We start from the raw sequence: 26,786 nt of genomic DNA on the forward strand, positions 1-26,786 counted from the left end.
TGGAGAGTGAAGCTGGGGAGATGAGTGGTGAATGATTTTCACCTCTGCTTATCACTTGACACTAAAAGAGTGACATTCCTGAGTTGGAATCACCTTCTCCCACTTCCTCATTCCTGAAACTCATTTACCAGCCAGTGGCTAATCACATTTTTAGTCAAATTTGTTCTTATATGCAAGTGATTTACTCGCATAGTAAAGAGTTGTTAATAAAGTAAAATATCGCTAATTGGATTTAAGAATCGTTCAAATGAAGATTGCGATGCATCGGATATATAAATAGTTTTTTTTTTTCGTGCTGCTTTTAACATGGTAAGCCAAACACATTTGTAAAGTGGCACAATCACAGACAATCAGAACAACTTTCATGTTTGTTTTATAATTTTACTCAATTTAATTGGCTTTTTCTATTTTTATAGACAGTGTTAAAGGAGAAAGTAAATGGGAAGGTAGATGAATGATAGCACAGGAAATGTCACAAGCCAGATTCGAACTCAAGTTGCCCATATGAGCACTGGTACATAACATTTGACCAATGAGATTTTACAGTGGGCGGAGCAACCAAGCACAGAATGAAATAAAAACCAAGCGACTGACAAAATGTCCTCTTGTATCGCTTGTCACAGTGTCTGTTGTTGAAAAATCTGATTAAGTTAACGTGATTTATTGCTTCTCACTTTACCACGTCATGCTTGATATTTCTGAGCATTCCAGTGACATGCAGATCATCAAATGAGCTGGTAACAACAGTGACTCTAGCAGAGACTTAACCCTTTGGGGTGTTTTAGTTGTAGGTTGTCCGATCTTGCTTTGGGAATCATCTTGAGCAGATGTCTGTGCTGGCTGTGATTTCTGCTCTCTCAGGGCGTCAATTCTGGCCCTGATCTTCTGTGAACAGGAAGAGAGGAATACACAGGCGATGATATTTATGTGCATATTAAACTCTCTTTATACAGTATTCTTTAGCAGTGGAATATATTTAGTGCATACAGTATGTGAAAGACAGAAAGAGTATGTCTCATATTCCATGTGAATTCCCAGTTTGCATAACTTTATACTGACAAAAATTCGGACATTTTGCACTTTCAAAGTAGCCAGACTGTCAATACAGATTATGGTTAAAATAGTTGAAATAAACAAACAAAAATTAATAAATAAAATTATTCCTTCCAGAGGCATCAAATTAACATTTATTGTGTTCTAACTGGGCTGTCAATAGAGTCAAATAATTGTGATCTTTTTTGTAGTTACCAGGATTAATTGCACGTTTGAATTTGCTTCTAAATTTGAAGCATTTCTCCCCCGTTCAAATTTAGGTGCTTTCAGTTTACTGCATTTAGTGCCTTGTTTAAATGAAAAAAGCTTAATATTTATCAGTATTTTCACATGAAGTTACATCAATCCTTAATTGGGGTTTTGGGTTACGTTAGTACCATAATAGTGTATTATGCTTGTAGATGATTCCATGGATTTGCTTAGATGATAATGAAATTCCTCCACACATATACTGCATATTACTCAGTGTTGTTATACTGCACTAGTACTTAGTTCTAGTAATACATAATGATTTCCAAAATTATACTATTATCTAATCAGCCAATCGTCTGGCAGCATTGCAGTGCATAAAATCATGCAGATACGGATCAGGAGCTTCAGTTAATGTTCACATCAACCATTAGAATGGGGAAATAATTTGATCTCAGTGATTTGGACCATGGCATGATTATTGGTGACAGATGGTCTGGTTCGAGTATTTCTGTAACTGCTGATATCCTGGGATAGTCACTAGAATTTACTCCAAATGGTACCATTCTGTGGACGGAAATGCCTTGTTGATGAGAGAGGTCAACAGAGAATGGCCAGACTGGTTTGAAGTGATAAAGCCTACGGTAACTCAGATAACCGCTCTGTACAGTTGTGGTGAGAAGAATATAATCTCAGAATGCTATTTTGAGATGCAGGTTGGTGCTGTTTTGGTGTAATGAAGTATGAACAATACTAGGCAGGTGGTTTTTATTGTGGCTGATTGGTGTATATATATATTAAAGGACTTGAACTTGTATTAGCCATATCACACTGCAAATGGCATAATTTTATTTTAGAAAAAGGCACATTAATTTCAGTCATTTTGGGCCGCAATAATCAAGAAAAAATGCTGTGAAATCCCAGTAGGATTGTTTAATGTGTAAACAGCACTAGGTCCAATAACTTGTTGGCACATTTGTAAAGCACTGCCTTATCCCATTATTCAGAGTATTAAAGGGAAAGACAGATTGGAATGACTCGGCCTTTAGCCAACTGTAACCATGGTCACTGCGACCTCTGAGTCTTTCATTCTTTAATTAATTATTTACAGTGTGTCTAATTAGAGTGCTTTAGCGAGAAATAAATTCTAGAGACCCCTCTATTTAATGATTTAGACTCTGTCCATATTGGTTTAGATCATCACTGGTTTGCTGACTATAGTCCCAAAACCACAAATACATCATTTAATTATGTGTTAATTTGGCTACTTTACATGATTAAACATTAATTGGTCTATCAGGACAGCAAGTGAAGTCTTTGACCAAAAAGACTTTGTTCATCAGGGCGGGCCAAGTTGCTAAATTCTGAACAAGTGTTGATTCGTACAGTAAATATAGGTGGTAATATCAGAATCCAGCTTTATTGCCAGGTATGCTTACACATACAAGGAATTTGTCTAGGTAACAGGAGCTTCCAGTGTTCAACAAAACAATACAACAACAAGACAGAGATAATAATATATTTTTATTTATTTCATATGTTAATGTACTTAATTTTGTGACTTCATACGCATGACATTTTCAACCTGTTTTGCAGCTTAGTCTTCATAAATAGTCTGGGTGGACTGGGAAGGGAGTTTTGAGTATTTAATGTAAGAATATACATGCACTCACTGAACACTTTATCAGGAACTCTATGGTGCTAATAAAGTGCCCGACGTGGTCTTCTGCTGTTGTAGCCCATCCGCCTCAGTGTTCAAATTGTTGTGCATTCTGAGATGCTATTCTGCTCACTACAATTGTACAGAGTGGTTATCTGAGTTACCATAGCCTTTCTGTCAGCTCGAACCAATCTATCCATTCTTTGTTGACCTCTCTCGTCAACAAGGCATTTCCGTCCACAGAACTGGAGCTCACTGGGTGTTTTTTGTTTCTGGCACCATTCTGAGTAAACTCTAGATACTGTTGTGCGTGAAATAATGACAATGAAAAACAAATTACGAGACACCAAAGTGTACCCTAAATTTGCCCTCTACAATATTTAAATACTGTCTCCAGAGTCTGGTGACTGACAATTAAGGTTACAATTTATCTTCTGTGTTCGCTAGAATCTGCACGTGGCTGTTTTTGAAATGCCGTTCATCTACCCCCATGTGCATTAACAGGACAAAGTTAGAAACCGCTGCAGTGAAGTTTTAGCCTTGTGTGTGTGTGTGTGTGTGTGTGTGTGTGCCGGTTGTCATTACTGTCCATTAATATCTTCTATATATTTATCTGTCTGTCTCTTTGCCTGTCTCTCTTGCTCCTGTCTGACCTCCCGTGTTTCTCTATAGAGCCATGTCTCTCCCTGGCTGACTTATAACTTCCCTGGGCTGGGGGTGAAAGGTCATGATGTATGTGAAAGGTCAAGATGTATGTGAGCAGCCTGACGACTCCTGATTGTGCTGATTCAATGGTTGAATGGTCATCTGAGTTCGAACTTTACATTGACATTTATGTCCCTGCTGGGCACTTCCGTGACTTCTGAGGAAGTGTACAGTATACTAAGGAAGTGTTATGACATTTAGTCTTAGACAGGCTGCGAAAGATTAAAATCAAATGCTTTACCTCGCTACACTCAAAAGTCTTTTACTGGAATGGAGGAGAAATCTAAAGTGAAATGTCAGTGGAAAGATTTAATTTAGTGTTGGAGTGGATTTGACTGGATGTTCAGTGAAGTCTCTAAAAACCTTAAACTACTTGCAAAAATGCTTCTAATATATATGTATATGTAATATGAGTGTGGAACAACAGAATTTTTATTTGGGTCTATTTTGAGTGAACTATCCCTTTTAATGTCAACATACACTCAAGCTGGCATTTTACATCATAACTTATTTTTTTTTATTTTTTTAAATCCTAAAACTTTCAGTTAGTTTCCAGGTTTGAATGAAAAAAGAAAAGAAAAATATATATATATATTTTTTAAATATTTTCAATGTGGTCTCAGACTTTTTGACCCTGCAGTATGTACAGTTTTCACATGCACATTGGCTCTTAGTGTGTGGTTTAAAATATCCTTTGCTTGTGCAAGGGCAAACCCATTCCACTCGTCCTCTGGAGCAGCTCTTGCCCGAACCAAGTGGCTGGATGTGTCCAAGTCTTGATTTAGAAATGCCAAACTCCCGCTGTTCACAGATCTGGCTGGCTCAGACCTGCAGGTTAACCCCCTTATTACACAAGCTGCACTGCTATTTATGGCTAACTATTTCTTAGAGAGTGTTAAGATTTAAAATAGATAGATCCAAACTAATGTTCACAAATTAAAAACTGAGCTCGACTTGTTTGGATTTCCTTGTTGGAACTACACCTGAATAGAAATCTAAAAACTACTACTTTTTCGACATGGACCTTGATGACATGGTATTCTTTGAAATACCTTGCAGTATCTGAAAATGGTACGTAAAAACTAAAATATTATTGGACATAGCAAAAGCCACTTAAAGGAATATTCCGGGTTCAATAAAAGTTCAGCTGAATCGAGAGCATTTGTGGCATAATATTTATTGCCACTAAAATTTTGACTTGGCCCTCCTTTTCTTAAAAAAAAAAGGTAAAAATAGAGGTTACAGTGTGACTTATAATGGAAGTGAATGGGGCCAATCTGTAAATGTTAAAATACTTACTGTTTCCGAACTATAGCCATAAGACCTAAACAATATTCATGTTAACATGATTTTAGTGTGACAAAATTACTTACAAACCATTTATTTGTAAAGTTATAGCAAATCTTTCAACTTTGTTTTAATGACGATGTAGTCTACAAACCCCAAAAACCTAAAACGACTGTAAAAATTATGATTTAAAAAACTGTACAGCTTAAATTATACATTTCAACAGAAGAACTGATGCAAGTGCTTTTATAAAATTAAAAGCTTCACATTTCTGTCTTTAAAAAATTGGCCCCATTCACTTCCATGGTATGTGTCTCACTGTAACCTCCATTCTGGCTTTTTTTTGTTTTTTAAAGGAAGACGAATCAAAATAATTTTTTGTGGTAATCAACATAATGCCACAATTACCACAATAGTTATCTGAGTTACCACAGACTTTGTCAGCTCGAACCAGTCTGGCCATTCTATGTTGACCTCTCTCATCAATAAGGCATTTCCGTCCACAGAACTGCCCCTCACTGGATGTTTTTTTGTTTTTGGCGCCATTCTGAGTAAATTCTAGAGACTGTTTTGTGTGAAAATTTCATGAGATGAGCATTTACAGCAATACTCAAGCCTGACTGTCTGGCGCCAACAATCATGCCATGCGATTATCTAATCAGCCAATCATGTGGCAACATGGCAGTGCATAAAATCAGGCAGATACAGGTCAGGAGCTTCAGATAATGTTCACATCAACCATCATAATGGGGAAAAAATTTGATCTCAGTGATTTGGACCATGGCATGATTGTTGGTGCCAGATGGGCTGGTTTGATTATTTCTGTAACTGCTGATCTCCTGTGATTTTAATGCACAACATTCTCTGAATTTACTCCGAATGGTGCCAAAAAAAAAAAAAAAAACATCCAGTGAGGGGCAGTTCTGTGGACGGAAATGCCTTGTTGATATGTTGTATTTTATCTAAATTACACAATGATGATTAGTCGACTTTATAGACATTAGTTTTATCGTCTGTTAATGCTGATATTCTGTAAAGCTGCTTTGAAAAGATGTGTGTTGTGAAAGGTGCTATACAAATAAAATTGACTTGACTTGTTGATGACAGAGGTCAACATAGAATGGCCAGACTGGTTCAAGCTGACAGAAAAGCTATGGTAACTCAGATAACTGCTCTGTACAATTGTAGTGAGCAGAGTAGAATCTTAGAATGCACAACATGTCGAACCTTGAGGCGGATGGGCTACAAATGAAGAAGATCGTGTTGGGCACTTTAATAGGACCATAGTACATAAGTGAGTGTATATTTATTAGTGCTGCCACGTTTAGGTCATATGTCCATCCGAATATTGCCTACTTTATCTCAATAATCCACTGTAATTGGACACTTTTACTCTTGTAATAAATGAATCATGCCTGACTGAAAATAAAGCATTTATACAATGACATCAGTAAATGGGAACTTCAGTTTTTTCCTGATGCTGCATCTACGCCGCTAGTTGTCAGCGAACATAAACCAAAAATTTACAGAGTGCACCTTTAAAGATCATGTTTAACAACATTCTGGTTTTCTGTTAGTTGAGTCTCACTTCTAGAACTTCTTGTTTATTAAAGAACCAATTTGGGCAGCTCAGTGGAGACATAAAAATACTTGTTTTACTTTAATTTATTTGTTCCTGCAAATAATTAACATCAAATTCAACAGATGCACAGGGGATTCACTGCTAGTGGCTGCTGGATTTAATTGATATATTGGATTTTGTTCTGTACACAATGATTTACCTCTACATTTGATTCAGCTAAAAAGAGATCTAAAATGTTTTTTTTAGGAGATTCAAGAGTTCATGCCAGGTGTGGGGTACAGAGAATCCTGGGACGATGACACCGGCAGTGGGGTGGACTCCAGTGGTGACTGTGATGATGAAGATGGTTGTGAAGCTTCTGGAGAATCCTTGGTCACACCCTGTGAGTACACATGTCAAATCCACTTTCAGCAACGTGGTTCCCTGCTAAAAAGACCAGCTTAGACCATCATGGATCTCCATGGCTAATTTATTCTCAGATAAACCTGTACCTTTTTACCTGTATACCTCTAATGAGACTGAGGCATAAAAACATCTTCATTGAGTTTGATTGGGTGAAAATACTACATATGACACAGTAGAGATGGTTGATATTGAATATTTATATATTTGTGATAACTTTGCTAACGATATACAGTATAATGACCTTGTGAATATTTTAAAGATTTTAATGGGTGTGTCACCAAAAGAGTTGAGATCCCTCACTATTTGCAATAGTGGGATGACAGATGTCTCTTAAAATGTTTTGTCCAATTTAAACTTCAGTAAAAACTGTTAAAGTTCATACTGTAAGTTTAAATAATTTCCATGAATCAGTTCAAACTGTCAATTTCAATAAATCGACTCAATTCAAGAAATCGACTTGTTTGCATCACCACTCAAAAATATTTATGGAAGTCTCTGAGTGGCATTATTTTTTTAGATATTTAAAATGTTTTAGTATAATATTGTAGTTAATTATCGTGTATTGTTATATTGTTTTATAAAATATTAAAATATACATTTTCATTGTGTTCATTTAGTGGAAGAAAAAAAAAAAAAGGTTGAAAACATGCCTTGATTTAAAAAATGAAAAAAAATCTGTGATTTACTTGCATTAAAATTTTTGGTAACACAATGAAAAATATATTTTTACAGCATTTACTGAATTTGGTTAATTTTAAGTCATGAAAATACAATTGCTCATTGTTATTTGATGTTAGTTTATAATACATAAAACATTTTTTTTTTTTACATATAGTAATTTATGCCAAATTTAATAGAGGTCAACCAATAGTGGATTGTTTTAGATACCGATATCTGAGGTGGTGGAAAGGGCAACAGCCTGTTACGAATGAGGCAGCGAGGAGAGAGGATCTAAATACAGGCTTCTTTATTATTAACAAAATACAAAACACAAAGGAAAAACCCTCGATGGGGAAACAAACATAAAATAAGAACTCAGGCAGGGAAACACAGATCAGGCTTGACAACATTCAATGAACGACAAGGAGTGAACAAAAAGCAGGGCTTAAATAACCAGGGAGTGATGACTGAATTAGACACAGGTGAGAACAATGAACAAAATGGCAGTGGTGATGGCAGGTGGATTCTGGGAAGTGTAGTACATTTAACAATGACAAGTGAAACCCAGGGCAGACAACAAGGGAATCGTGACATAGCCCCCCCTCAAAGGAGCGGCTTCCAGACGCTCCTCAGAGAAAAAAAAAAAAATATATCGTCCAAGGAGTGAGGGGGGGGGGCAAACAGACAGACCAAGGGAGTACAAGGGGAAAACAGGCAGTCCAAGGGGCACAAAGGGCAGACAGGCAGTCCAAGGAGGCACAGGGAGCAGACAGGCAGTCCAAGGAGGCACAAAGGGTAAGGACAGGTTCAGGTGGTCTGGGAGCTGGCCACCGGGCAAGGATAGGTTCAGGAGGCCTGGGAGCTGGCCACAGGACAAGGACAGGTTTGGGGAACCTGGGAGGAGGCCACAGGACGGGAACAGGGTCAGGTGGTCTGGGAGCTGGCCACTGGGCAAGAACAGGGTCAGGAGGCCTGGGAGCTGGCCACAGGGCAAGGACAGGTTCAGGAGGCCTGGAAGGCGGCCACAGGGCAAGGACAGGTTCAGGAGGCCGAACCGTGGGAGGTGGAGCCGTTGCAGGCGGAGGCGTGGAAGTAGGCGCCATAGGAGGCTCTAGAGGCGGAGACCAGGAAGGCTCTGGAAGCGGAGCCGACGGAGGTGGCACCGTAGGACGCTCCAGAAGCAAAGCCCTGGAAGGCTCGAGAGGCGGAGCCGCAGGAGGCTCTGGGGGCAGAGCCGCAGGAGGGTCGGGAGTCTCTGGGAGAGGAGCCGTAGAAAGCTCGGGAGGCGGAGCTCTGGAAAGCTCGGGAGGCGGAGCTCTGGAAAGCTCGGGAGGCGGAGCTCTGGAAAGCTCGGGAGGCGGAGCTCTGGAAAGCTCGGGAGGCGGAGCTCTGGAAAGCTCGGGAGGTACTGGCTCTTGGATGGTCGAGGCTACAGGCGCTGGCTCACTGACATCCGAGGCTACAGGCGCTGGCTCACTGACATCCGAGGCTACAGGCGCTGGCTCACTGACATCCGAGGCTACAGGCGCTGGCTCACTGACATCCGAGGCTACAGGCGCTGGCTCACTGACATCCGGAGGCTACAGGCGCTGGCTCACTGACATCCGAGGCTACAGGCGCTGGCTCACTGACATCCGAGGCTACAGGCGCTGGCTCACTGACATCCGAGGCTACAGGCGCTGGCTCACTGACATCCGAGGCTACAGGCGCTGGCTCACTGACCTTCGAGGCTGCAGGCATTGGCTGGTTGGCCGTGGTTAGCGGAGGCTAGAGAGCAGAGGCCTTTCTTCTCCTCCTCCTCCGGGCGGATGAAGTTAGCAGCGCTGGTTCGTTGACCACGGCAGGCATGGGTGTTGGCTCACTCACCGTGGCTGGAGAGGAAAGCCCAGAGGCGGGAGCTGGGATCTGGAGAGGTGGTTCCCCGGCAGTGAACTCCTCCAAGATGAGTCCCACGTACTCCCGCCAGGTGCAGTCTCCGGGAGTTCCCACCACCGGTGTTTGGGAACACCGAACCGGTACGCCACCTTCAGAGTGTGGTCATCCCAGCCGGTGCAACTGGCCACGTTGGTGAAAAAGTAGGAGAACTCCCAGTGCTCACAGAAGTCCGCCTGTGTCAGCTCCATGAGGAACCCTGCTAGATCCATAGTCGGTCGTTCGTTCTGTTACGAATGAGGCAGCGAGGAGAGAGGATCTAAATGCAGGCTTCTTTATTATTAACAAAATACAAAACAAACACAAAGGAAAAACCCTTGATGGGGGAAACAGACATAAACTAAAAACTCAGGCAGGGAAACACAGATCAGGCTTGACAACATTCAATGAACGACAAGGAGTGAACAAAAAGCAGGGCTTAAATAACCAGGGAGTGATGACTGAATTAGACACAGGTGAGAACAATGAACAAAATGGCAGTGGTGATGGCAGGTGGATTCTGGGAAGTGTAGTACATTTAACAATGACAAGTGAAACCCAGGGCAGACAACAAGGGAATCGTGACACAACCGATTAATCAGCCAGTTTAAAGAATGTTAAAAACATGTGTTAGTATTTCATTACTATGACATAAAGGCTACAAGAGTCCAAAGTAAATAAAATACCAGATGCAGTTTATTGTTCAACCAAATTTCCAATAATTACCACAAAAAATAAACATTTGGTGCATAAAGCAGGACTTTTGAACATGAACAAGCCCAAAACACACAAGGGAATAACTTAAAATGACGGATACTCTGTTACAATTATCTGTATTTAAGTATTTACCAAATGAAGCATTTATTGCCTATATATTCACCAGATTAAGGTTTTACTGGTCATAGTGTAACACAGAGGAATAATAATAAATAAATAAATAAATAAATAATCTGTCGACAAATATCAGCTTAGATTTTTCAATAACCCTAGTTCCAAAAGTAGCTTTTGTCACTGATTAAATGATAGAATCGATATATCGGTCTACCTCTTAAAATGAACATTTACCAAGACTACTAATTACTGTAAAAGTATTGTTTATCATTTGTTTATGTTAAATAAAGGGATAGTTCACTCAAAAATGAAAATTCTCTCAACATCTAATCATCCTCGTCTTTCTTTCTTCTGTAGAACATTAACAAAGATTATTAGAATCATTTCTCAACTCTGTAGTCCCATATAATGCAAGTGAATTGTGACCAAAATTTTGAAGCTCCAAAAAGCACATAAAGGCAGCATAACAGTAATACATATGACTCCAGTGTTTTAATCCATGTCTTCTGAAGCGATTCTATCGATTTTGGGTGAGAACAAACCAAAATATAACTCCTTTTCACTGTGCATCTTACCATTGCAGTCTCTAGGCACAATCATGGTTTCAAGCTCGATTGAACTTCCTAGTGCTTAATGCATATGCAGCGCACTAGATGGAGCTTTTAAATATCAATTCCCACGTGGAAGAAAATGTATGGGATTTTACTTTCTGATCCAGACAGTTACACTATATTCATACAGTGTGTGTACAGTAAGTCCTCTGAAGCCATGAAATGAAATTTAAGTTGTTATTCAGGTTCCAAAATGACATGTGAAGATGAAGTTTTTCTCTAAAGCAGTGGTACACAACCCTGTTCCTGGAGACCCTCCAAACGCTGCAATTTTGTATAGCTCCCTTTTCTGACACACCCAATTGTAGTCTCCACTAACGATCAGATAAATTGAATCAGGTGTGTTTGATTTGGGAGATATCCAAAATGTGTTGTGTTGGGGGGCCTCCAGGAACAGGGTTGGGATCCACTGCGCTAAAGCTATCATATTATTTCTGCTGATATTGTGCTTTTTGGTCATTTTGGGAGGCTTACCAGTAAAAATCACTGCCAACATTTATATGATGGAAAAAAGCAGCTTGAACATTCTTTAAGTAAATAATGACAGAATTTGTATTTTTGGGCAAACTATCCCTTAAACTAGAGAGCGAATCTGCTGTTAACTGCTGTAGAACTGAAAGTGCCAACCACAACAGAACAACTGCAGCAGCAACCAACCGCTCAGGGCAACTGACAAAGAGAGGTCAACTGGATTAGGCCTCCTGTCTTTAAATGTTTTTGGAGCTACTGCATCTGTGATTTTGCAAGGCAATGCCAACTTCTGCTCTCTCTGTGTTTACCTTCTCCCTCTGTTTCTGGTTGCACTTGCAAGGCCAAATACATGCCCAGTTTTACCATGGTGCTTAAAGGTAAATATGTAAACCTTAGGAGTGACCAAAAACAGAATGTTCTCGAATCCACCACCCTCTGTGCTCCAATAATAAGAGTGGGACATTTTTAAACACATATTTCTTTATTTATTTACCTTAGAACTAAATCAACTAAATCTTACCAAAATAAATAAGCAAAAAACTGTTTTCCCTCCCACTGTCTTTTAGAAGAAGACACATTTCTAAGGTTTAGATGTTATGATAGGTGCTCTGGACGTGTCATGTGCCAAAAGAAGGTGTTTTCTTAGATTATGATGAGACATCTTGATGTGCAGATGTGCTGGAGATGTTTGAGAACTTTTGAGTCAATGACAGAGTTAGTGAATTAGAGGTAGCAATGACTGACATATGTGACTTTTGTGTTTGAAAGCAAAGTTTCTAAACTAGTTGCAGTTGGTAAAAATGAACAGTGGTGACTTTTTTTATTTTATAATTTTTTTTTACAAAATGTGACATTAAAACATAGATTGTCATTGTGTGATATTATTTTGTTGTTTTTGTGTTTGATCAGGTTTCATTTATAAATAAAGTATTTTAGACAACAGTCAATTGACTGTTTAGTGGCTAATATACCAAATATTTCACTACGGATTGCACCATTGACCAATCAGTGACAAGTATTCCAAGGACGGATTAAGAACTGAGAGGCCCATGGAGGAAATGGGAAAAAAAACCACAATATATATTATTATTACTACCACTACATGACACTAGTTCCATGACTATGTTCTCCTTTAATGCTCTCTGTTACAGGACACTTGGCAGATTATTCATATAAACAGAATGAAAGTTTAAGAACATTTTGTAGTAATTATTACAGTGAAAAATGTGAGCAATGTTGTACGCAACCAATTAGGCCTATATGTTCTTTTGAATTATGAACCGAAGCAAGATCAAGCATTATTAAGACATATTATCACTTTTTCATTAAATATTAAATGCATGCAGGACCTAAACATTTTTAAGTCCTCCATAGATTCTGCATTGCATGAATTATGTTGCGTATATACAGTAACAAATTAATTTAAACCAGAGGCTGTTCTCTGCAGTCCTTCAAATAAACATGCTGCACCAATGAGACACTTCCCTGAGTGCCTGTGCTAGCACTGCTATAGTCCAGCATGTGATCGGCCAAGCAAAAGTCATTTCACAGAAGGCTGACATTTACATGGATTTATAATAGATATCTCATTAAATAAAAATAAAAAATGTTCAGAGCTCGTCGAGGACCCTTGTGTTTAGAGGCCCATGGGCAACGGCTCAATTGGCCCTGTGGTTAATCCATGCATGAGTATTTCAGAGAATACTCCCCCTTTATGACATAACCTCCTGCTTTGACTGCACTGATTGGAGTATATTTTAGGCTGCAGACACCAATCTGGAAAGCACACAGATACTGTGACATCATATATCAGTTTCTGTGAGGACATGTGCATTCCTATTATGACTTATTTAACATACAACAATGACAAACCATGGTTTACAGCAAAACTCAGGCAGCTTCGTCAGGCAAAAGAGGATGCTTACAGAAGTGGGGATACAATCTTGTACAATCAGGCCAGGAATAAGGAAATCAGAGTGGCTAAAAGAAGCTACTCTGATAAGCTAAAAAACAAGTTTTCTTCAAGCGCTCCATTATTCCTGTCCCAAAGAAACCCAAAATCACAGGACTTAATGACTATAGACCTGTCGCTCTGATGTCTGTGGTCATGAAATTATTTGAGAGACTGGTGTTGGCCCACCTGAAGGACATAACCTGACCCCTTCTAGATCTCCTTCAATTTGCTTATCAAGCAAACAGGTCTGTGGATGATGCGGTCAACATGAGATTGCATCATATCCTCCAAGATCTGGAGAGTCCAAGTGACATATGCAAGGATCCTTTGTGTTGACTTCAGTTCAGCTTTCAACACCATCGTCCCAGCTGTTCTCCAGACTAAATAACACCAACTCTCTGTTCCCACATCTATCTGTCAGTGGATCACCAGCTTTCTGAAGGACAGGCGGCGGCTAGTGAGACAGGGGACATTCAGCACATTCAGCACTGGTGCCTCCCAGGGATGTGTGCTCTCCCCACTACTCTTCTCCCTGTATACCAATGACTGCTCCGCCAAGGACCCCTCTGTCAAGCTCCTGAAGTTTGTAGACGACACTACGGTCATCGGCCTCTTCCAAGACGACAATGAGTCTGTATACAGAAGGGAGGTTGAATGGCTGGCTCGCTGGTGCAGTCAGAACAACCTGGAGCTGACCATGCTCAGAACAGTGGAGATGATTGTGGACTTTAGGAGGAACACCCCATCATTGACCCGCTCACCATTCTAAACAGCACTGTTGCAGCAGTGGAGTCATTTAAGTTCCTGGGCTCTACCATCTCACTGGACCTGAAGTGGGAGACCCACATTGACGCCATTGTGAAAAAGGCCCAGCAGAGTTTGTACTTCCTTTGCCAGTTGAGGAAGTTCAGCCTGCCACAGGCGCTGTTGATACAGTTCTACTCAGCAGTCATTGAGTCTGTCCTCTGCACTTCAGTAACTGTCTGGTTTGGTTCAGCTACAAAATCAGAAGGCTACAAAGGACAGTTTTTACCAAATCAGACATTAGAAGGCTACAAAGGACAGTTTTGACTGATGAGCGAATTATTGGTTGCCCAATGTGCTCCCTTCAATAACTGTACACTTCCAGAGTGAGGAAAAGGGCTGGTAAAATCACTCTGGACCCCACTCACCCTGCCCACTACCTTTTTGAACTGTTGCCTTCTGGACGGAACTACAGAGCACTGAGCACCAGAACCGTCAGGCACAGGAACAATTTTTCCCTCAGGCTATCCATCTCATGAACAGTTAAAACTGCCACATTGCGCAATAATTATGTGCAATACACATCTTAGTCTATTTATATTTATCCAACATACCATACCTCTTCTGCCATACATTCCCTTGCATCTGTATATAATAGATTTGAATATGTATATTGTACACACAGACACAAACATGCACACACACACATATATATTATAAATAATATAAGTATATATACAAATACACAATAAGACTATATATATATATATATATATATATATATATATATATATATATATATATATCTTGTTGCTGTATTGTTTGTGTACTGGAAGCTACTGTCATCAAGACATATTCCTTGTATGTGTAAGCATACTTAGCAATAAAGCTAATTCTGATTCTGTTCCATCATGTTCATGCCATTTAAAGTTCCATGAATCCCATTTTCAAGGTCAGTATTTCACAAGCTTACCATTGCACACCATTCGCTTGACCCCTGAGCTTGTGCCTCGTGGTGTCGTTGTCATGAAGACAAGGCATTTAAATTGATAGGGCTTTAGTATGACAAGGCCATGGCACTAGACCTGCAGGCTCAGTGTGATAAATGCTTTGAACTTTGACTCCAGGGCTGTTAATTCATTTGCAGGTGTGTTCCACACAGCTAATGTCAGAACAGAAACTGAACATTTAGATAATTAATACCACCATTGTTCGATACGAGGAGGCTGAATAGTTCACACACTGAGCTGTGTTTCATCATTAGATTTGGCTGACATGGCAAATAATATTTTCATTATTTATTCATCCTGTAATGTTACGCCTAGGCAGTTGTAGTATATATTTATGGCTGTATCAAATGCTCATATCATAATTAAACCAAGCAGCTGTTAAATTTTTTCACCATTGCCATGTTTTTAGTGTGATACCATCTTCCTTGTGTAGGCTGGTTCACTTTGCCCCAACAAATGACAACATTTAAAACATTCAAAAGGATTGTGATTGACTGTTAGATTTAGATTTAGAAATATTGACAAAACTTGACATGACGTGTCTTGGCTTAACTATAAACTTGACATGGAACGCTGCACACCAACAACGATACATTCACAATACTCGACAATGGACAATAACAAACATGATGGCTAAATACTTGGACTTGGGAGAACACATGACAGTGATACCCAATGAACACACAATGAACCAATGGGGACAAGATGCAAGAACATGGGAAACACATGACAAGATCACATGACAATGAAACAGGAACAAACTTGGCATGGAACTGTTTTACCAAAGTAAAAGACAAGAACAAAAACACATAAAACCATGACAGGTTTTGAAATAAGGTTGAGTAAATTCTGACAACATTTTATTTTTGGGTGAACTATTATTTTTAAATCCTTTGATGGTCCTGGAAAAAAACCCATTTCTTTTAACCAATCATATTTCAAACCACATACCTAAGCCTAATCCTATTAATCATAACCATCCACTGAAATCTAAACGGAATGAAAGTTTAAGAATGTTGTTCAAGACCCTAAATCTAAAATCTAATTGGTTTATAGGAATGTTGTTGTCCTTCTTGGGTAAATCATATTAAGCTTATTGGTGCAGTGATGCTAACACATCAGGCTGTAGCATGTGTTAATGTGGTTCATTCTCTATAAAATCTTAGGGGAACTATCAGCCATTTGGCTGAGCGACAGACAAACACATTGATCTTTATTTACCCTCCTAATCCTTGTATTTAGTATTCTGTGGGTGTTGAGGCATCCCTTGTTTTTATGGAGTTCTGTTTGCATTGTGCGGGAACGGATGCCAGATTAATTTCAGACCAATTACTGATTTATAACTTCAGAGGAATTTATGGACGTGCTCCAGCGAAACCTAAATGTCAGCTGCCACTGACACATCACCAGTTTAGCAATTATTGGATAACCACTAAACATGACGTGATAAACATTCAATAACATGATCAAGATGTGAGATTGTGGATGATGGATGTTATTCGGCAGCTAACAGCTTTGTGCCGTAGATCAGTTTTTTAGTTTTTCTGTTCTGATAGTAAAAAAGCATGTTCTTGCCAGGTGTAAAGGTTTAGTTTATATAGAATTATACTGTAGTATACAGTATAGTTATGTTGTCGTTCTTCAAATGTTAAAACAATGTAACAAGCAACATTCATAATCAGCCACTGAGAACTGTTTCTCCACCTATTGTTTTTTCTTTTCCAGTTCAATTTCCAAGAAACAGTACAGCAAACATACCCAACAAACTATCAATGTCAAATTGCCACAAGTCTTCTTTTTGTCTTTTTTGCTATTCAGCTGTGTGTCAATACTTTCTGGAGCCAAGAATAAGGCGACGACCATTTCAGACAGCTCATTATTGCTTATCACTCTTCATGTTGTCTTTTGTTTATGGGCCTAACTATTTGGCTACCATGGCAGAAGATGGATTATGGGATGTTTTCAGCTTTGAGTTCCTCCTTTCTCTCTCGCTCTGGTACTCTCCTCTCCTCCAAAATACCAATTTCCTTCCCTTGGTAACCGAAGCTGGGAACCCAGAACACCATCTAAATGGTTGTGGGTTCAGATGGGGCACATGGGGATTCTGGAATCTTTAGGATCTCTTAGCAACCGGCACTAATGTGGCAACAGGGGTATTGAGAGGGCCTCAGTGACTGAATGTGGAAGTAGGGAAGTAAGAGAAGAGAATGAGAGAGAAGGCTTGTGAAGTGGACCATTCCAGCCTTTCTCATTAGGCAGCATGGGTGACACTAGGGAAGGGCTACCGGGGCTTAAGCCACAAATGTTTTCAGTGAAGCTACAAATATTTTTGTCATCTTGTAGTGATTACAAAAGTACCAGTGCTTTGGTATCAAGGTACTAAAATATAAATACCAACTCAATTCAGTATGCAAGCGCTGTTGGGGGCTGCTTTCCAATGCTCATTTGTATGTGCACGTGCAAAAAGATGGATCATGACACGCGATTGCGTGATTAGATTAGAAACTGTGTTGAGAATTGGCCCATCTAGATGCAGTAAGTGCCAAATATTTAGAAATATAACCCTGCAAACAAAGAGTAATAGATACATATGTGCTTGAGAAATTTGCAAACTTTGTCATAATCTAGGAAATTAGCATTTTTTACAAAACACTTTTATTAAGACACAGTGCTATGAACCTCACAAACTTTGCAAAATCTAACAACCCTTTTCTCATTATCACCTATGTTAGTCTATTTACAGTCTGCTGTTTCCTCAACTAACTTAACCTTGTGTGTGGACAAACCTGAGTCAATAGATTAGTCTCTAGAGTCTCTAATTTCAACCAATATACCATTTTTACAATTTGAGCTATTCATCATGAAACAGCACACTGTTAAACACAATGACCACGTGTACTGTATGTGCATTTCCATTTAAAATATCCTATATTTACAGTGCATTACCACAATGAATGCATCCAAAAGCTGGAAAATGTTGCTTTGGGTGTTTTGGGCCCTGGAGAAGTTTTGAGATGCCTTGGCATTTGTGCTTTTTTCAGTTGCTTAAAAACATATTAATGGCTAAAGTCTGATAACACTGTATTCAGCAAAAACTGGGCTACAATAATATGTGAGCAACATGTGTGTAATTGTTTGTATTTTTGAGAAAATAACATTTATGCATGGTTTTTGAAAAAACTCATTTTTAAGTAATTGAAATTAGGCCATATAACACATACTAAACATTTGTCCACAAGACTTTTGAGAACTGGATCTTGTAGCCTAGAGTTTTTGAAACATAATGATGTGAAAACCATCCTGATCACTAAATGTGAGGAGAAGTAAGAAGTAATCAGACTACATTTTCTTTACATAAAGACTTTACTACATTTAGACCTACACTACCATTTAAAAGAAGTCTCTTCTGCTCACCAAGACTGCATTTATTTGATCCAAAATACAGTAAAAACATCTGAACTCTTTTTACAATTTAAAAGAACAGTTTTCTATTGAATATATTGTAAAATGTAATTTGTGATCAAAGCTGAATTTTCAGCATCATTACTGCAGTCTTCAGTGTCCCAAGTGATCCCTAAGTGATCCTTTATAAATCATTATAATATGGTGATTTTCTAATATGGGCATATTTACATCACATTTGACACATTTACACCCAAACACATTTGCAACCACAAGCTTCGTTGATGATAATGAGGCAGCATAAACACTAGTTAAAATACAATCTAAACATTCATATTTTTTTATATCATATTACATATCATATTTATATCACACAGCATACAATTTAAATACCTGCTTTAGCCGAAACAGCATTTAAATGTAACTAAAACCTGCCTATTAGGACATATTTCAAATTGTAATACTCTGAATCCTGAATGGCATGTCTGGAAACAGTCCCACTTGTAAAATATGTACATGTTTATATAAAATAGCATGTCAACTAATATGGAAGTAAAACTAAATGACTTACTCATCCAAAATTGTATCCTCGGCTGGATCAAATCTCTCTTCAAAATGCAAATGTTCATCGGAGTCCCGCTCTTCTTCTGTGGACAATTTTAACTCTTCATCACTATCCAGGAGTTTCCTCGCCTGTATATCGTGCTATCTTTCAAATGCGCAGAAAAGTGAATGAACTAGATGCTTTTTAAGGCACAGTCCGGGGCGTTCACCATTTGCATTGATCGCCTCAGCACATTACCGTATGAATAGCGCCCTCTGCCCGTGGGTGTGATCATATTAGGGATAATTAGCTGAGCCAGGCAAAATTGTACATTGCTTTGTTTCATACAGATTACATTGAAGGAAAATATTTATTTTAAAATTGAATTGTTTTATTTAAAAGTAGACATTTTAAGCTTTCTTTAGACATATGTTTCATGTTCATTTATTGTGATGTGTTTCAGAGACTGCTGAAAGCTCACCCTTTTTATTTTCTTTATTTTACAAAAGCACAAGGTTTTGTTGTTATAGTGAGTGTACACAAATAAAAGTAGAGCCTTATCTGTATGCCCCAAAATGATGGATAATTCTATGTTGTTTCCACTTTAATGACAAACAGATCCAGCAGGACAAGCCGGCGCGTCCGTCGACCCCAGAGAGTTAAAGAGCTGTATACAAAGTTAGGATGAAAATAAGGTGCATTTCAAAGTTTACTTTTAAAGTCATTCACTAAATAGGGAGCAAGGGAGCGGGAGCATCCTATAGCTTTCCTATGCAGCTAAGTGCATTCAATCCAAACGTCCTATCAAAAGTTCAGTTTCAGGCTGTAGATGATGTTTAACCACTCAATATGTTTGGCAGACATAAGACAATGGTAATCAGTACAAAGATTCAGAATCTTTCATGCAAAATGTTATTTTAACATGGTTGGCAGTGGTTGGATGATGCTGGCCATAATAAATCAGATCTAGTTATGCTAATTTCTGATGTCTGTAACATATCAAAAACATAAAAAAGCAACACTCCTGGATACATAATAAACAGGTTGATTAAAAAATCTGACTTTGTAATGCTTGGTTATTTGTATTTTTGTCCATGTTGGGAATGGAAAATACACACAGCAGTCACGCTCGGGTCTCAGGAGGTTAAAACACCTGATGATTCAATAATAGGCTATAAAGCTGTCAATTGTACACAAGTGTTGAACTATGGAACGCTGAAAGGGACAAAAAATAGTTTTTATCATATTTTAAAGTACTCTGTGTTAAAAGCATACACCTGATCTTTTAGCATAAATGAGACTGAGACACAATTTTGTGGGACTTTTTTAGTTTTAATTTCAGTAATATTTTAAGATTTACTATATAAATGACACCTCACAGTTGTATCATTTAAAGCTTAAGTGTGTAATGTTTTCAGTGTTAAAATACTTTCTCCAATCCCAGTTTAATATGCAGAGACAACTGGAAGTAAAACATTCGCTAGTAAATTTTTCTCCAAAAAACTGGAAACACTGTGTTTGTGTGGCACTATTACATTTTTTTTAATCGGCCTAACGCAACAACATTGACTCAACCAATGGGTGAGTTGGGGGCGAGACTATCAATTGTTCAAATAATAGCAAATAAAGGCTGTATTCGTAAAGATGTGAAAACAATGCAGATTTTTGCAATTCTGTCGGGCTGCGCTTTAGCTTAAACATTTACTATAAATTTTAGTCTATTCTGATATTTCATCAATATCCACAGAAGGTCTGGGCTAAGCCCTGAATAACCTCTGACCCTGTTAGGCAGTACAGACATTCAGATAAAAATAAAAAGCATTCTTTTTGGAAAGTACCTCCTGATCAATTAAGGAACCACAATTGTTTATCATTAAAAATGAAACACAAGTGTCCTTAAAATCAAACAGGAAATATATTAATATTGTCATGAACTGCATAGGCCCAACAACATGCATGATTATTAACATGACAATTTTGGTTTTGTTTCCAGCCAAACTTCAGAACATCAATGTCAAACTGCCATCATATCTCTCTCTCTCTCTCTCTCTCTCTGTCTCTCTCTCTCTAACTCACTGTCTCTCACTGTCTGCTTATCGATTCATCCCTCACCAGCTCCATTCAGTGCAGAGCTGCCATTGGCCACCTGCAGCGTGCTCGTGATTGTCACTCGCTAACTGATAGCATAACCCACTCTACATGCATCTCTCCCTTTCCACTCTTGTGTGATCCATCACTTTTTGTAATTATGGTAAAGGCCACATTTCTATGACATTCATATTTACGTGATCGAGGTGTTAATAGGCTCAAAGCCCCATCAAAATATAGGGAGAAAAGCATGCCTTGATGTCTCCATACAGTCAACGTGAACATACAGAGGGAATTTAGTCTATTAACTGGGTTCAAAGAGACGTTAAGTGCAGAAAATGAGATGGAGCAATAATCAAACAAATATTGTTTGTAAGTATGATGCTCACAGAAAAACATCTGGCTATACATACAGCATAATATATAAACTGTCCTTTCAGGCCATATAATAAGACGTACAATGAGCTCATTGTCATCACAGAGTAATCTTAAACAGCCTTGTCATTCTGAATGACTTAGTGGGATAGTTCACTTAAAATAAAAATGTAATTCTTGTTATTTACTCACTCTCATGCCATCCCAGATGTGTATGATTTTATTTCTTCGAGTGAACACAAATGAATTTTTTTTTTAAAATAAATACACTGATCAGTCACAACATTAAAACCACTGACAGGTGAAGGGAATAACATTTATTATCTCGTTACAATGGCACTTGTCAAAGGGTGGGATATATTATTTAACAAGTGAACAATCAGTTCTTGAATTTCATGTGCTGGAAGCAGGATGTGAATGGGCAAGCATAAGGATCTAAGCGACTTTGTCAAGGGCCTAGTTGTGATGGCTAGACAACTGGGTCAGAGCATCTCCAAAACAGCAGGTCTTGTGGGGTGTTCCCGGTATGCAGTGGTTAGTACCTACCAAAAGTGGTCCAAGGAAGGACAACTGTTGAACCAGCAAAAGGGTCATGGGCACCCAAGGCTTGTTGATGCACATGAGGAGCGAAGGCTAGTCTCTCTGGTCTGATCCCACAGAAGAGCTACTGTAGCACAAATTGCTGAAAAACGTAATGATGGCCATGATAGAAAGGTGTCAGACCACACAGTGCATCGCAGCTTGCTGTGTATGGGGATGTGCAGACCGCACAGACTGCAGAATGCCCATGCTGACCCCTGTCCACCATCGAAAGTGCCTACAATGGGCATGTGAGCTTCAGAACTGGACCATGGAGCAATGGAAGAAGGTGGCCTGGTCTGATGAATCACATTTTCTTTTAGATCATGTGGACAGCTGGGTGCGTGGGTGTCATTTACCTGGAGAAAAGATGGAAGCAGGATGCACTATGGGAAGAAGGCAGGCCGGCGGACGCAGTTTGATGCTCTGGGCAAGGTTCCGCTGGGAAACCTTGGGTACTAGTATTCATGTGGATGTTACTTTGACACGTACCACCTACCTAAATGTTGTTGCACGTACACCACTTCATGGCAACGGTATTCCCTGATGACAGTGGCCTCTTTCAGCAGGATAATGAGTCCTGCCACACTGCAAAAATTGTTCAGGAATGGTTTGAGGAACATGACAAAGAGTTCAAGGTGTTGACTTGCCCTCCAAATTCCCCAGATCTAAATCCAATTGAGCATCTATGAGATGTGCTGGAACATCATTTCCGATCCATGGAGGCACCACCTAGCAACTTACAACTTATTAAGTAGATATTTAAACACTACACACTTTTATTAAACATTAAATAAAAAAACAATTTGCTATTTGTCAGTCCCTTAGTATAGCTGGTCTAGATGGTTCATCAGCTGGACTACTGTGCCAGTGTTTGAACCTTGTTGACCTGGCAGCCCACTTTGCTCAAGCTTCTTATACTTGGTAGATCACTTTGAAAAAACCATCTTTATGACTTTAAGCTGTTATGACCTTTTTTGTTTCCCCCAGCAAAGTGATCAGACTCTTATATTTTTGGTTCTGACCAAAAAAATATGAGTCATTGTCTTGTTTCAAAAGGTGAATATGTTTGTTCAAGTGCTGATTGGTGAAGTTTATTTTGTGATCCTTTACCAGATTAGTGTTACAAGGTCAGTGCTCCGGTATTTTACAGTATGCCTTTCAAAACACGTTTGATTTCCGAACTGTAAGCACTGAGAATCTGGTAAGAGATTCCTGGTAAGGATGTTCTTTTATTGTTTTGGGAGGATAACAATACTCCTGCACCCCTGCTCAAAGGCTTCTGCCGACCCAGATGCTCCAGGTAGAGTTTGACCTTGCAAGTGACTTTTTGTTACATACTTAACTCCTTATAATCATTTTTAAAATGTTCTTCATCCCCAGATCTGGTGAGTGACTCAGTGAATATGTCAATGCTGGCCATTGTGGCTTCTGTTTAATCATCATTTAATATGTCAGGAAAGTGCTTAGTCATTTTCCCAAGTGCACAATTTAACAGGTCTTTAATTAGCCCTGGCTGTGAAGGAGATCCCACTGTGAGCTTAATGACCATTGAGTCCCTTAATTACCAGCGTTACTTAATTACCAGCCCTCTCAATCACACAGTTGCACACCTGTCTTTCCCTACTGTGTCTGAACTAACACTGCACTGCAATACAGATATGACCAAAAATGCATGGCAACAATTGGTTTCAGCTTCTTACACTAACACGTTACCATGGTAATGCTATCCCTACTGAAGAAAACAGTTCTATGGAAATCTCAAGAACAACATAAGGTTGAGTAAACGATGATAGAATGTTTATTTTGGGTGAACCATCCTCATGATGTTGTGCATGTGTTGTGAATTTTAGAAACAAACTTCACTAATCCTGGTCGTGTGGCAATTAAAGGCTCTTTCTGCCAACCAAAATGTGCAAACTCAGGCTAACAAACAAACAAATACCAAAGAATCGGATGCTAGTCTGGCACATCTCATGAGCTTCGCGTTGACATGCTGACGTGGGCATGCAGTTGGACTGGAATATTTTGCAGCATTGTCAGAATAATTTTGTTGTGTGATGTTGTGTAGTCACGACCGCAAGACAAAAGCACACTCTGAGAAGCAGCTTTCCTCCTGTTGAGTCAGAAAATTTAGCTTGATCATCCTATTTTGACAGAATTGTTGACCTCATTCATTTGTGCTTAGAAAAAGACACGTCAGCTGAAATATTTCACAAAATATATGTGCACTGGTTCAAAGGCTTTGATGCTCTGCGAATTGTGCAGGGACCACAAAGCATGTTGTGCCAATTTCACATCAATGGTGCAAAACTTTTTTTTTTAGTGTCATAACAAAACACATTTTTAGCACTAAAAAACATTTAAAGGGGTCATGAATAATTTTTTTTATAGTTGTATTATCTTCCCTGAGGCCCACTGATAATGTTAGTAATGTTGTTTTGCCTTAAAACAGTCATAATTTAGTAATATATGATAATTTTCACACTGTCTTTGGACCTCTGTCTGAAATGTTTGGTTTTGGCATAAGCAACTCTTTAAAACTTCAGCATTAAAGCCCACTGTTCTGATTGGCTAACATAACACAGCCCCTCAAATACAGCATTTTTTAAACTCAATCTGAAGAGAATTAACAAGCACCACAACATTATAAAACTAAACTAAACCAAGACTAAACTAAAACAAACAAAAAAGTGTTTTTAACTGCCCTATACTTCAATAATAGTTCCTTTGCAAACCAGTTTATGACTGGTTCACAAGCAATCCACACTGAAATATGCTGAAGACACATCAACATGACGCACACACATAGTCCAAAGCACGGTGTGAACTAAACGCACACACATCTAGTTTCCAGTATCATCCTGCACTGAAATGCACATCCCCAGAAATGCATCTAAATGATCAAAGACGTCTATTCAGCACGTTTTCATACTCCAACAATTAAAAATAGCACAGATGGGTGAAAGAATGCGCGTCCATGTTGCGTTTTTTCTCAAAACTGTCTGTGCATGTCTAAATACAAAAATAATAAGTCCTGATGGGTCCCCTTCGGGGTTCAGGAATAGTTAGGCCACAGTAGGCCTTGTTTTTCCTTCTCTCACAGTTTATGAACTGAAGCATCAGTGGGTGGGGCCAAGGGTGTGTTGATGTAAAAGTAGGTGTTGATGTTTTTAAAAAGTAGAGGTGGTCATGAATTAATGAGCCCCCAAATGACGTACTGGCGTTTCAAAAAAATATTTTATTGCATTGGGAATAAGTATTGAGTTCTGAAATTTACAGTATATTTTTATAATAGAAATGCCTCTTATATGCCAAAATAGAAATGAAAATTTTATTCCTCATGACATGACCTCTTTAAGGTTTAAACACAGACACTTTCCACTGCCATTGCATTGAAAAGACGAACTGTGATATTCACTAAAGCATCTCCTTTTGTGTTCCATGAAAGAAACACAAGGTAGTCTAAATAATGACAGAGCTTTCATTTTTGGTTGAACTATCCCTTATAGGCAGTGTTAAGAGCCACTGTGGCCTATGGACCCATTGAGTCTCTGCTATGGATCTCATATAAAAGCCAGAAGGGAAATTGCTAAGACAGGTTTGCAATATCCGTCCAACTTGGTCCACATCTGCCAAGCATGCCGGTCCAGGGGTCTCTTTAAGGGAGGCTTTTCACTCTTCTTTTCGACCCTCTACAATCGTCACTGATGATGAAACCGACTGTATAAGTTGACGGCATCTCTCTTGTCCAACTTAGCCTAAACAACACACCAGATGAAACCATCCACCCATCTCACAATTTCGCACACTCATTTTCTTTCCTCTTTGCATGGAGTTGAAAGTTAGGTGCGAGCTGGGGAAAAGTCCTGGGTATAATCCAGGGGATCAGGACCTAAACTTGGGAAGGCGGTTGAATGCTGTCCATATCCTGTACACATCTTGTACACAGCCCGGGACGTTCTGGAATTTTCCCCTTCAGGCAGTCGCAACAGCTGGGCAGCACCTTTAGAGAACTAGTGGATTATAGTACAAAAACAATGGCAGTGTTTGGGAAACAAATTCTTTTTGGACTAAATGTCCACCAGTGTTCTGTGTTTGTACTTCTGTGTGTGAGAAAAAAAAAGAAAGAAATTAAGAAGAAAAGTGGGGTTACTCATTATGGATGGAGTGTGTTGTTTCAATGCTTGAAATATCTACTGTATGTCCCATTAGTGGCCTAGCTCTTCTTTGATGACACTTTGGTGTAGTGTCCTCGGATTTTATACAGAAACACGCTTTCAAACGCAAACATTTGGATTCCAGTGTTTGCCAAAAAAAATATTAATAATGTAGAGTGTGAGAGATAGATGTGCTCTGGGTTTGTGACACATACAAACACGTTCAACTTCACCATGTTTTTCTCTTGAACGATGTGAACAATTTAAGTGAAAAGTTGAAAAAGTTGACTAGAATTTCTTCTTTCTACTTCTTATATATTTCTTAATACAGTATGTACCAATTTTGCTTTAATGACAGCATGCACTTGGGCTGGCATGAACTCTATCCTGTGCAGTATCAATGCATACAAGAAAATCTTACTTTTCTTTTTTTTTACAAAGAGTTAAAATGATCAATGCCACAGATTTGGTTATTTGATTAATAATAAAAAAATAATAATAAAAAATCATTTTCAATATTAATTAATTTTACATTCCTTTGTTTCACATTTTTCAAAATCCTAAA

At 38.8% G+C, this 26,786-nt stretch overlaps 1 protein-coding gene across 2 annotated transcripts in view; it reads left to right on the forward strand.

Annotated features, from left to right (window-relative positions):
* The window catches only part of gpc5c (glypican 5c), a 214,124-nt gene that overhangs the window by 174,732 nt on the left and 12,606 nt on the right, over nt 1–26,786 (forward strand). For both annotated transcript variants that reach the window (XM_052133237.1, XM_052133236.1), the window contains one exon: nt 6,723–6,858. In XM_052133237.1, coding sequence (XP_051989197.1) covers nt 6,723–6,858 — 136 coding nt within the window. The remainder of the gene's footprint in view (nt 1–6,722; nt 6,859–26,786) is intronic.

This window comes from Xyrauchen texanus, chromosome 9 (genome assembly GCF_025860055.1).
Source record: "Xyrauchen texanus isolate HMW12.3.18 chromosome 9, RBS_HiC_50CHRs, whole genome shotgun sequence".
In the NCBI taxonomy this organism is placed as follows: domain Eukaryota; kingdom Metazoa; phylum Chordata; class Actinopteri; order Cypriniformes; family Catostomidae; genus Xyrauchen; species Xyrauchen texanus.